This window comes from Xenopus laevis, chromosome 4L (assembly GCF_017654675.1).
Source record: "Xenopus laevis strain J_2021 chromosome 4L, Xenopus_laevis_v10.1, whole genome shotgun sequence".
In the NCBI taxonomy this organism is placed as follows: Eukaryota; Metazoa; Chordata; class Amphibia; order Anura; family Pipidae; genus Xenopus; species Xenopus laevis.
This window is the reverse complement of record NC_054377.1, coordinates 561,665-573,881: the sequence shown is the minus strand read 5'-3', so window position 1 is coordinate 573,881 and position 12,217 is coordinate 561,665. Positions and strand designations below refer to the sequence as shown.

Below are 12,217 nucleotides of genomic sequence, written 5' to 3'. Positions count from 1 at the left end.
ATCACATATTGATTTACTCTGACTTTTACTGCTACTGGCCCTTTAATTTCAGCCTCACGCACAATCAAGCAGATTATAGGGTCCGGCCTGATTGTGCCGACGAGTCAAATGATCCGTCATTACAATCACTCTGATCTCACCCAGCTCACGTTCTCTCTTTGGGATCAATTAGAGTGTCAGCTCTGTGGCGCAGGCTCTGAAATGATCTCTGGACAGGGACAGAGCAGTGGAATGAAATAACCCCGTGTCTGTGCCCCTTGTGCAGATACCACAGAACCCTCAGTCAGTAGCAGCAGTAATGAGGGTTAATTAGTTCCATCGCTAGCGAGAGGGACGACTCAATCAGCAGGGGAGCAATTTAGCCTAACGAGCCCAGGGAAAGATTAATTGTTCTAACTTTCCATTAATACAAATGAAGGGTTTAAGTAAAGAGCTCAGTAAAGAAACTGAGTGTTGGGTCTGAGCTGTAATGGTCTGAGCTGGACCGGCACCAAATCTACTGGGGAGCCCATTGGAGAACTTATATTTAATTATAGTGCAGGGGATCCCCCCAAATCCTCATTATTCTCCAATTATGTAAATAGGAACAATACTGGGCACAAGTACCAGGAGAACTTGGCACATTCACAGCTGGAACCTTTATACATTGAACCCCCAGAAAGGCAAAGAGCAGTGAATGAATGAGAGAAGCGTCACTGGGACCCCTGTTGCTCAGCACCAACTCACCTGACCAGGGCCTTGACTGTGGATCTGACCACACTGGAGAGGAGGAATAAAGGGGTGACCAGGATGTGGAACAGAGAAAGGGAGGCGAAGGCCACGGCGGGAGAGAACTGCTCTCTGTGTAACAAGTGTACGTGGACAACAAACGTCTTCAGGAGAAACCGGAAATAAACCGACAGAAATGATCAGTGCAACAAAATAACTGCCCCTAATAGTGCAACATAATAATTGCCCCTAATAGTGCAACATAATAACTGCCCCTAATAGTGCAACATAATAACTGCCCCTAATAGTGCAACATAATAACTGCCCCTGATAGTGCAACATAATAACTGCCCCTGATAACTGCCCCTAATAGTGCAACATAATAACTGCCCCTAATAGTGCAACAAATTAACTGCCCCTAATAGTGCAACAGAATAACTGCCCCTAATAGTGCAACAAATTAACTGCCCCTAATAGTGCAACAGAATAACTGCCCCTAATAGTGCAACAAAATAACTGCCCCTGATAGTGCAACATAATAACTGCCCCTAATAGTGCAACATAATAACTGCCCCTGATAGTGCAACATAATAACTGCCCCTAATAGTGCAACATAATAACTGCCCCTAATAGTGCAACATAATAACTGCCCCTAATAGTGCAACATAATAACTGCCCCTAATAGTGCAACATAATAACTGCCCCTAATAGTGCAACATAATAACTGCCCCTAATAGTGCAACATAATAACTGCCCATGATAGTGCAACATAATAACTGCCCCTGATAGTGCAACATAATAACTGCCCCTAATAGTGCAACATAATAACTGCCCATGATAGTGCAACATAATAACTGCCCCTGATAGTGCAACATAATAACTGCCCCTAATAGTGCAACATAACTTCTCATAAGGCATATTTCTCAATGGATTTAGATACAGTTCTGCAACTACCAGCCCATTCCTCTCCTCCTTCCCTTCCTTAAAACTTCTCCTCTGTCACCCCCTTCTGCCGACCCCACTGAAATCCAATTTCCTCTCATCTCCTGCCACCTCACCCCGTGATTTCTCTTATTAATAGAGTTTGACCCCATCTCTCTGCAATGTTCCCACCTGAGTGTAACACAATGAGAGGAGGAGGACGCGAGGGAGAAGATTCAGATAAACAAGAACAGAGCAGCACCGGCTATTATATACTCCCCCAATTGTTTTGCCTTACTCTCCCCCATCCTCCCTCTTCTCTCCCCTTCTATATTTCTCCTCTCCCCCATTTGTCTCTCTACCCCCTAACCCCCTTTCCCTTCTCTCCTTCTGTCTCTCATCCCCTCTCCTTTCCTTTTCACCCCCAACTGTTTGGCCTTACTCTCCCCATCCTCCCTCTTCTCTCCCCTTCTATATTTCTCCTCTCCCCTATTTGTCTCTCTACTCCCTAACCCCCTTTCCCTTCTCTCCTTCTGTCTCTCATCCCCTCTCCTTTCCTTTTCTCCCCCAACTGTTTGGCCTTACTCTCCCCCATCCTCCCTCTTCTCTCCCCTTCTATATTTCTCCTCTCCCCTATTTGTCTCTCTACTCCCTAACCCCCTTTCCCTTCTCTCCTTCTGTCTCTCATCCCCTCTCCTCTCCTTTTCACCCCCAACTGTTTGGCCTTACTCTCCCCCATCCTCCCTCTTCTCTCCCCTTCTATATTTCTCCTCTCCCCTATTTGTCTCTCTACTCCCTAACCCCCTTTCCCTTCTCTCCTTCTGTCTCTCATCCCCTCTCCTTTCCTTTTATCCCCCAACTGTTTGGCCTTACTCTCCCCCATCCTCCCTCTTCTCTCCCCTTCTATATTTCTCCTCTCCCCATTTGTCTCTCTACTCCCTAACCCCCTTTCCCTTCTCTCCTTCTGTCTCTCATCCCCTCTCCTTTCCTTTTCTCCCCCAACTGTTTGGCCTTACTCTCCCCCATCCTCCCTCTTCTCTCCCCTTCTATATTTCTCCTCTCCCCCATTTGTCTCTCTACTCCCAAACCCCCTTTCCCTTCTCTCCTTCTGTCTCTCATCCCCTCTCCTTTCCTTTTCTCCCCAACTGTTTAGCCTTACTCTCCCCCCATCCTCCCTCTTCTCTCCCCTTCTATATTTCTCCTCTCCCCCATTTGTCTCTCTACTCCCTAACCCCCTTTCCCTTCTCTCCTTCTGTCTCTCACCCCCTCTCCTTTCCTTTTGTCCCCCAACTGTTTGGCCTTACTCTCCCCCATCCTCCCTCTTCTCTCCCCTTCTATATTTCTCCTCTCCCCCATTTGTCTCTCTACTCCCTAACCCCCTTTCCCTTCTCTCCTTCTGTCTCTCATCCCCTCTTCTTTCCTTTTCTCCCCCAACTGTTTGGCCTTACTCTCCCCCATCCTCCCTCTTCTCTCCCCTTCTATATTTCTCCTCTCCCCCATTTGTCTCTCTACTCCCTAACCCCCTTTCCCTTCTCTCCTTCTGTCTCTCATCCCCTCTCCTTTCCTTTTCTCCCCCAACTGTTTGGCCTTACTCTCCCCCATCCTCCCTCTTCTCTCCCCTTCTATATTTCTCCTCTCCCCCATTTGTCTCTCTACTCCCTAACCCCCTTTCCCTTCTCTCCTTCTGTCTCTCATCCCCTCTCCTTTCCTTTTCTCCCCCAACTGTTTGGCCTTACTCTCCCCCATCCTCCCTCTTCTCTCCCCTTCTATATTTCTCCTCTCTCCATTTGTCTCTCTACTCCCTAACCCCCTTTCCCTTCTCTCCTTCTGTCTCTCATCCCCTCTCCTTTCCTTTTCTCCCCCAACTGTTTGGCCTTACTCTCCCCCATCCTCCCTCTTCTCTCCCCTTCTATATTTCTCCTCTCCCCCATTTGTCTCTCTACTCCCTAACCCCCTTTCCCTTCTCTCCTTCTGTCTCTCACCCCCTCTCCTTTCCTTTTGTCCCCCAACTGTTTGGCCTTACTCTCCCCCATCCTCCCTCTTCTCTCCCCTTCTATATTTCTCCTCTCCCCCATTTGTCTCTCTACTCCCTAACCCCCTTTCCCTTCTCTCCTTCTGTCTCTCATCCCCTCTTCTTTCCTTTTCTCCCCAACTGTTTGGCCTTACTCTCCCCCATCCTCCCTCTTCTCTCCCCTTCTATATTTCTCCTCTCCCCCATTTGTCTCTCTACTCCCTAACCCCCTTTCCCTTCTCTCCTTCTGTCTCTCATCCCCTCTCCTTTCCTTTTCTCCCCCAACTGTTTGGCCTTACTCTCCCCCATCCTCTCTCTTCTCTCCCCCATGTGTCTCTCTAGTGCCCAAGCTGAATTCTCACAAGAGCAGAAGAGATATAAGTTAATTTATAGAGAGTGATATTTGCACTTACAATGAGGACGGCTGCAATGGGTATGGCGGCATTCATGAAAACTGCAGAGAGAAGCAGGAGATCCATTAGATTTGGGGAACAGTATAAAGGCCACACACCCCAGTCTGAGACTATTCCATTAACCCTTTGATATCTGCCCCATTGGTCTGTGGAACACATTTACATTTTATCACATTTTGCCCCTGAGATTCAGAGAAGGGACCAGTGTTAATCACTTTGATTTCTTACAGAAGAGGAGCATCAGCCCAGGGCAGAGGATTGGGGTTTCTCTCATTGGTTGGGTAAAGTAATTGAATCTTTACTTATCCTTTAATAAAGCACTGACTGGGGTAAATGCCCAGAAAGTAACTGACAATGTGGTTGTTTGTGTCTTAGTTTGACCTTTAAATGTTGCAGATATACTGATATTTGTTACATCAGATGTGGGGACAGTGAGGAAACGTATGAAATGTACATTATGTATAACAGGTCTGTGATTGGTCTGTACACAAGGGGTCATGGACCTGTTTCATTTCTAAACCCACATTTTACAATAACAGTAACTCTAGTTATTCCCTTGTACTAAGTACAATTCAGCAGGAACAGCCCCTGAGAAATACCATAAAATACTTCTCCTTTATCCCCCCCAATTCCTGCAGTTTATTAGGTTGTACCTCCAGCAGTGAATTATCCCTGAGTCGCTCATAGAAGAACTAAACCCCCCCCCCCCCGTTATTAAATGGTATAGTCTGATCTCAGGCACCAATGAAGCCCTTGTTGGGGGCATGATTAACCCCTTACATCAGTGATATTTATGAGAGTAAGAAGTAGAAGACACACAGATGTGGTGACCCCTATAAAGGAAAGCTGGGGGGGGGCTCTGGGTCCTTTTTTGATTGACATATAAATCAGTGAGGGGTTGCTGGGGGGGTATCAGGGCTGCTGTATATTTAGGATTGGGATATTTATGGGCCATCAAGTCAAGGTCACATAAGAAAATGAATTCATTTCTAACCCAGAGGATAACAAGGTTCCCCTCCCTGTGTGTCAATGTCAAGTCCCCCCAAGAGGCAAATAGTCACGAGGTCAATCAATATGGCAGCCTCCTTTATTCTGATACATTATGATATATGAGACATTTGCCAGGAATTAGTAAATACAGGCAGGAAAGTCAGGGCCACACACACCAATCAACTCCTCATTCTGCTCTGGGGCTTCTCTAACCAATGGGACATCCAGTTGTTCAATATGGCAGCTCCCGACACCACTGCCAGAAGTAATTGTGCTGCACCTTTAATTCTTTTCAATGGGGTTAATGCCCCAGAGAACATTCCTGTAAGTGACCAGCCCACCTGAGTAATCCCACCCTGTTGTTCCTCTCTATATACACTGTGTGAATACAATGTATATAGATTTATTCCTATTATTGTACTGGTGTGATGTACAGAGCAGTGTATACCAGCAGCGCTGTATAAAGATGACTATATACATATATATATATATATATAGACTCTATGGTTGCCAGGGTTACAAGGTTACACTACATTTCTGTAATTAACCCCCCACCCCCAGGTGTAACAATGGTATCTGCCCCTTGTATCTCTCGGGGGTTATTTTGGCTGCAGATTTAACCTGTCGGTGCCAGAGAAGAGGCAAATGAATGGAATTAATGGAGTGTGTTGTGACCGGATCATATTCACTCAATGGTCCATTTGGCACCAGCACAATAAGTGGTAAAATCAGAGAAATCTGTGATCCGTGGGGCCTTATCTGCTAAATGAGGTGGAATTCACACTTCCCGGTAACATGATAAGGTTCTGATTGCAGTTCTGATCCATTCAGTGGCTGCCAGGCAGCAGGATTAGTTAGGGAACCTCTGCGTCACATAAGGACACCCAAAGAAAATTTATCTTTATTATAGGGGACAACATTGTAACCCTCCAATCCATAGATTATTCAAAGTGAAACAACAAAGAGCAACTGCAAAGCTGCTCCTATTATTCCAGGCCGCGGCTTAGTAACAGAGAAACACGGGAGGAATCTCTTCCCCACAGACACAACATCAGTGTAAATATAAGTGTAAATATAAGTGTAAATATAAGTGTAAATATAAGTGTAAATATAAGTGTTAATATAAGTGTAAATATAAGTGTAAATATAAGTGTAAATATAAGTGTAAATAAAAGAAGTGTTAAAACAAGTGTAAATATAAGTGTAAATATAAGTGTAAATATAAGTGTAAATATAAGTGTTAATATAAGTGTAAATATAAGTGTAAATAAAAGAAGTGTTAATATAAGTGTAAATATAAGTGTAAATATAAGTGTTAATATAAGTGTAAATATAAGTGTAAATATAAGTGTAGATATATAAGTATAAGTATATATATATAATATAAGTGTAAATATAAGTGTAAATATAAGTGTTAATGTAAGTGTAAATATAAGTGTAAATAAAAGAAGTGTTAATATAAGTGTAAATATAAGTGTAAATATAAGTGTTAATATAAGTGTAAATATAAGTGTAAATATAAGTGTAGATATATAAGTATAAGTATATATATATAATATAAGTGTAAATATAAGTGTAAATATAAGTGTTAATGTAAGTGTAAATATAAGTGTAAATATAAGTGTAAATATAAGTGTAAATAAAAGAAGTGTAAATATAAGTGTAAATATAAGTGTAAATATAAGTGTAGATATAAGTGTAAATATAAGTGTAAATAAAAGTGTAAATATAAGTGTTAATATAAGTGTAAATATAAGTGTAAATATAAGTGTAAATATAAGTGTAAATAAAAGAAGTGTAAATATAAGTGTAAATATAAGTGTAAATATAAGTGTAAATATAAGTGTTAATATAAGTGTAAATAAAAGAAGTGTTAATATAAGTGTAAATATAAGTGTAAATATAAGTGTAAATATAAGTGTAAATATAAGTGTAAATATAAGTGTAAATTGCCCCTCTATCTACAGACAGAGGGGGACGTCTCCCCCCCAGAGATTTCAGCCCAAGATGAATTCGCCTTATGGTAAAGAATATTAGAGAGAATCATCTCCCTCTGATTTACTGACATTTGGACACAGAGGCTCTTCTCTAGAATCCCTGGTACTCACACTGGCACTCACACTGACACTCACACTGACACTCACACTGACACTCACACTGACACTCACACTGACACTCACACTGGCACTCACACTGACACTCACCCTGGCACTCACACTGACACTCACACTGACACTCATACTGACACTCACACTGACACTCACACTGACACTCACACTGACACTCACACTGACACTCACACTGGCACTCACACTGACACTCACCCTGGCACTCACACTGACACTCACACTGACACTCATACTGACACTCACACTGACACTCACACTGACACTCACACTGACACTCACACATTGGCACTCACACTGGTACTCACACTGGTACTCACACTGACACTCACACACTGGCACTCACACTGGCACTCACACTGGCACTCACACTGACACTCACACTGACTCACACTGACTCACACTGACACTCACACTGGCACTCACACTGACACTCACACTGGCACTCACACTGACACTCACACTGACACTCACACTGACACTCACACTGACACTCACACTGACACTCACACTGACACTCACACTGACACTCAACTGGCACTAACACTGGCACTAACACTGGCACTCACACTGACTCACACTGACACTCACACTGACACTCACACTGACTCACACTGACACTCACACTGACACTCACACTGACACTCACACTGGCACTAACACTGGCACTCACACTGACACTCACACTGACTCACACTGACACTCACACTGGCACTCACACTGGCACTCACACTGGCACTCACACTGACACTCACACTGACTCACACTGACACTCACACTGACACTCACACTGACACTCACACTGACTCACACTGACACTCACACTGACACTCACACTGGCACTCACACTGGCACTCACACTGACACTCACACTGACTCACACTGACACTCACACTCACACTGACACTCACACTGACACTCACACTGACACTCACACTGACACTCACACTGACTCACACTGACACTCACACTGACACTCACACTGACACTCACACTGGCACTAACACTGGCACTCACACTGACACTAACACTGGTACTCACACTGACACTCACACTGGCACTCACACTGGGACCTGCCCCCTTGCTCTCCATACAGCTGCCAGATACAAGGATTTAGCCCTATTTACAGAAAAGAATAATGAGCACATTGGTTGCAGACTTTAATTAGTGAAACACTTAATTGCTCTGCCCTTCAATGCTCTGAGAGTGGGGATCACATGATCACTAAGTGCCATTTCCCAGCACTCACCTTCCATCTGTTTCATTTATTTAAGGGCCAGTAACACAGTCGAGTTAGAATAGCTTTACACATTTTATATTTGTGTCTGTTAATTCAGAGCCTACAAACCATCCCCTGGCACCAAATGTCCTATTTCATATTAGGAGAGTATTTCACCCCTGTGATATTCTACACATCTTATATATTAAACCTGAGTGGCCATGTCCAATAGCTCCATCTTGTCTCCACCCTACCCTACTGTCTCCATCTTGCCCTACTGTCTCCATCTTGCCCTACTGTCTCCATCTTGTCCTACTGTCTCCATCTTGCCCTACTGTCTCCATCTTGCCCTACTGTCTCCATCTTGTCCTACTGTCTCCATCTTGTCCTACTGTCTCCATCTTGCCCTACTGTCTCCATCTTGCCCTACTGTCTCCATCTTGCCCTACTGTCTCCATCTTGCCCTACTGTCTCCATCTTGCCCTACTGTCTCCATCTTGCCCTACTGTCTCCATCTTATCCAATTGTCTCCATCTTGTCATACTGTCTCCATCTTGTCCTACTGTCTCCATCTTGCCCTACTGTCTCCATCTTGCCCTACTGTCTCCATCTTGCCCTACTGTCTCCATCTTGCCCTACTGTCTCCATCTTACCCTACTGTCTCCATTTTGTCCTACTGTCTCCATATTGTCCTACTGTCTCCGTATTGTCCTACTGTCTCCATCTTGTCCTACTGTCTCCATCTTGCCCTACTGTCTCCATCTTGCCCTACTGTCTCCATCTTGCCCTAATGTCTCCATCTTATTCTACTGCCTCCATCTTACCCTACTGTCTCCATTTTGTCCTACTGTCTCCATATTGTCCTACTGTCTCCGTCTTGTCCTACTGTCTCCATCTTGTCCTACTGTCTCCATCTTGCCCTACTGTCTCCATCTTGCCCTACTGTCTCCATCTTGCCCTAATGTCTCCATCTTATTCTACTGTCTCCATATTGTCCTACTGTCTCTGTCTTGTCCTACTGTCTCCATCTTGCCCAACTGTCTCCATCTTTTCCTACAGAAGCAGAAAGGACCGTACTTGATATAGACGTGTAGAGGGCAAAGGCCTTCAGGCTGGTCATCTCCTTCTGTCTGGTCTCCTCCACGCTGCTGTGGAATATGTTCTCCCAGGAATAGAGTTTCAGCAGCTTTATGCCCCGGAGCATCTCATTGGTCTTCTTCAGACGCTCATTAGAATATTCCTGCAATGGATCAATATATTGGAACTGACTTTTGAACTTATGTTGGTTTAAAGAAAAGGGGCAAACATTTCATAAATGGCCCAACAGTGTTGTGAGCACCTTATGCAATTGCTTTTGCTCAACGTACCCATAGGGAACCGACTTTGGGCTCCACATGAGAACTAACTGACCAAGCTGTAGCCAATCAGAGCCTTAGAATAATCCCAGGGCCCCCTATTCACCATTTGTGCTACAGCCACTATTTCCTGTAAAACAGCCGCAGTGAGAGGTGAAGTTGCCCTTTATCCCAGAGCCGACAGAGGGGTGGATTTAATGTGCAATTAATGTTCTCAGTGAATGTTATTGGTGGCCGGAGAGGAACAATATTCTGGGATTAGAGCAGATTGACTTTGGCAGAGGAACGAGTGGGAAATATTCGGTGTTAATGAAGTCGCATTATTGGTCCGGAATAACAAGTCGCATTATTTATACAGGGAATATGAGTCTGCCGGGGGGGGAGCAGTAAATCTCAGCCCTCCCACTGCTTCTAGTTGTTAATACAGTGCTGGGGGGGTACCAATAAGTATGCCCCCCGGTACCCCTAAATAATGAATCCCCCGCCAGCCTGGAATGTACAGTCAGATATAGAGGGCTCACATGCCATTGGGGGGCCCCTACTGATATATTTGCTACTAGACGCCAGTGCCCCCAAATGACACCCAGACCCCCTTTCTATTACAAACTTTAATACTGACAGATCTTAGTCTTTGTACCCACAACACCCCCCCTCAGATCACCGGGCCCCTGGGGGCCCCACATTATAGACATTGCTGCCCCCACTCACCAGGGTGCTGCGCTGGGCCTGCGAGAGCTTCGTAGCCACAAAATACTGGATGGGGGCCAGGACGATAATCACAACGGCCCCAATCAAGGCGCTGATTCCCAGTATGTAGTACAGGAGAATGACCCCCACTATGATCTGGGGGCAAGAAGAGCAAACAGACATGTGACCATTCTACACTCCCTGCTGCAACCCCCTGCGCCCTTCTGTGTAACCTTGGTAACCCAACCTGTGACATCACCTTGTCAGGCTCCAGTCACTGATCTCATTGGTCCCATTCTATACTGGAGTCAAAGAACTGACAGTTGGGAATAGGCTGCAAGTATTTCCTAAGCAGCTCCACCCCCAGACAGAAAGTGAGTCTGACCCGCTGTGGCATAAAAATGCTGCAATCACAAGTCAATGATGGGTTGGTCTCACCTGCACTGGCATCGCCCACAGATTGGGGCACAAGAAGAAGAACCACATGAGCTGGTTGGTATCGATGGCCACCAAGTTACAGATCTGCCCCGAACTCATTTCCCCCATGGACATGTTAGAGGTGGAGAGGTGCATGATCTTGTTGTAGATCTTGGTCTGCAGTGGGGACACACATCATCATCATCATCATCATTATTATTAATATTATTAGTGGGCACTTGAATAGGCTGCACCCGGACAATATGGCAGCTCCCGGCCTAATGGGCACATAATTATACATATCAATAGAATAGAATAACTATTTATGAGAAAACAAATGGAACAAGGAAGTGCTAATAAATATTGTATGTTCCCAATATCTATGTAAATAGGCGACAGCCCAGGAAATAATCCGTTAGGCGTCAAGTCTGTGTCCCATCGGAATTAAACAACACAGAAAAGATAAATATAAAATGAGGACCAATTGCAAAGCTGACCATGTCTCTCTGCAAAGAACTAAAGGTTTATGTAAAGTTCTCCTTCATTTCCCAAATGTTCCTACTGAACCCGACGTTGCTCCGTGTCAGTTACACACTTGCCCCCGAATTAATTGTCCCTTTATTCCCTTAAATGAGAAGGAAATTCCCCTTTAGGTGTGAAAATGTCCCTTAATCCCAACTCTCAGATCTTCATCCATTTAGCATTTAATTAGACTCTGTAATGAGACCAGGGCTCAACTGAGCTTGGCCTTGTAAATCCACCTGCTACAGGTTTTAGGTCTCACTACTATAACACGGGGAGTTATTCAATGGTGGAGAGGAAAGGAGATCTCACCATCAGCATAGGAAGGGGTTCTTTACTGTAAGGACAGTCAGGTTATGGGATTCCCTACCAAGAGAGGGGAATGAGTGATTCATTGGTGGGGAGGAAAGGAGATCTCACCATCAGCATAGGAAGGGGTTCTTTACTGTAAGGACAGTCAGGTTATGGGATTCCCTACCAAGAGAGGGGAATGAGTGATTCATTGGTGGGGAGGAAAGGAGATCTCACCATCAGCATAGGAAGGGGTTCTTTACTGTAAGGACAGTCAGGTTATGGGATTCCCTACCAAGAGAGGGGAATGAGTGATTCATTGGTGGGGAGGAAAGGAGATCTCACCATCAGCATAGGAAGGGGTTCTTTACTGTAAGGGCAGTCAGGTTATGGGATTCCCTACCAAGAGAGGGGGAATGAGTAATTCATTGGTGGGGAGGAAAGGAGATCTCACCATCAGCATAGGAAGGGGTTCTTTACTGTAAGGACAGTCAGGTTATGGGATTCCCTACCAAGAGAGGGGGAATGAGTGATTCATTGGTGGGGAGGAAAGGAGA

General features: G+C 44.8%; 1 protein-coding gene across 5 annotated transcripts in view; it reads right to left on the bottom strand.

Moving 5' to 3' along the window:
• The window catches only part of LOC108713435 (ATP-binding cassette sub-family C member 8), a 51,559-nt gene that overhangs the window by 23,189 nt on the left and 16,153 nt on the right, over nucleotides 1-12,217 (bottom strand). For all 5 annotated transcript variants that reach the window (XM_041589640.1, XM_041589642.1, XM_041589638.1 and 2 more), the window contains exons 8-12: nucleotides 10,869-11,024; nucleotides 10,452-10,586; nucleotides 9,466-9,628; nucleotides 4,054-4,094; nucleotides 727-872 (exon numbers count right to left, since the gene is read on the bottom strand). In XM_041589640.1, the coding sequence (XP_041445574.1) occupies nucleotides 727-872; nucleotides 4,054-4,094; nucleotides 9,466-9,628; nucleotides 10,452-10,586; nucleotides 10,869-11,024 (641 nt within the window). The remainder of the gene's footprint in view (nucleotides 1-726; nucleotides 873-4,053; nucleotides 4,095-9,465; nucleotides 9,629-10,451; nucleotides 10,587-10,868; nucleotides 11,025-12,217) is intronic.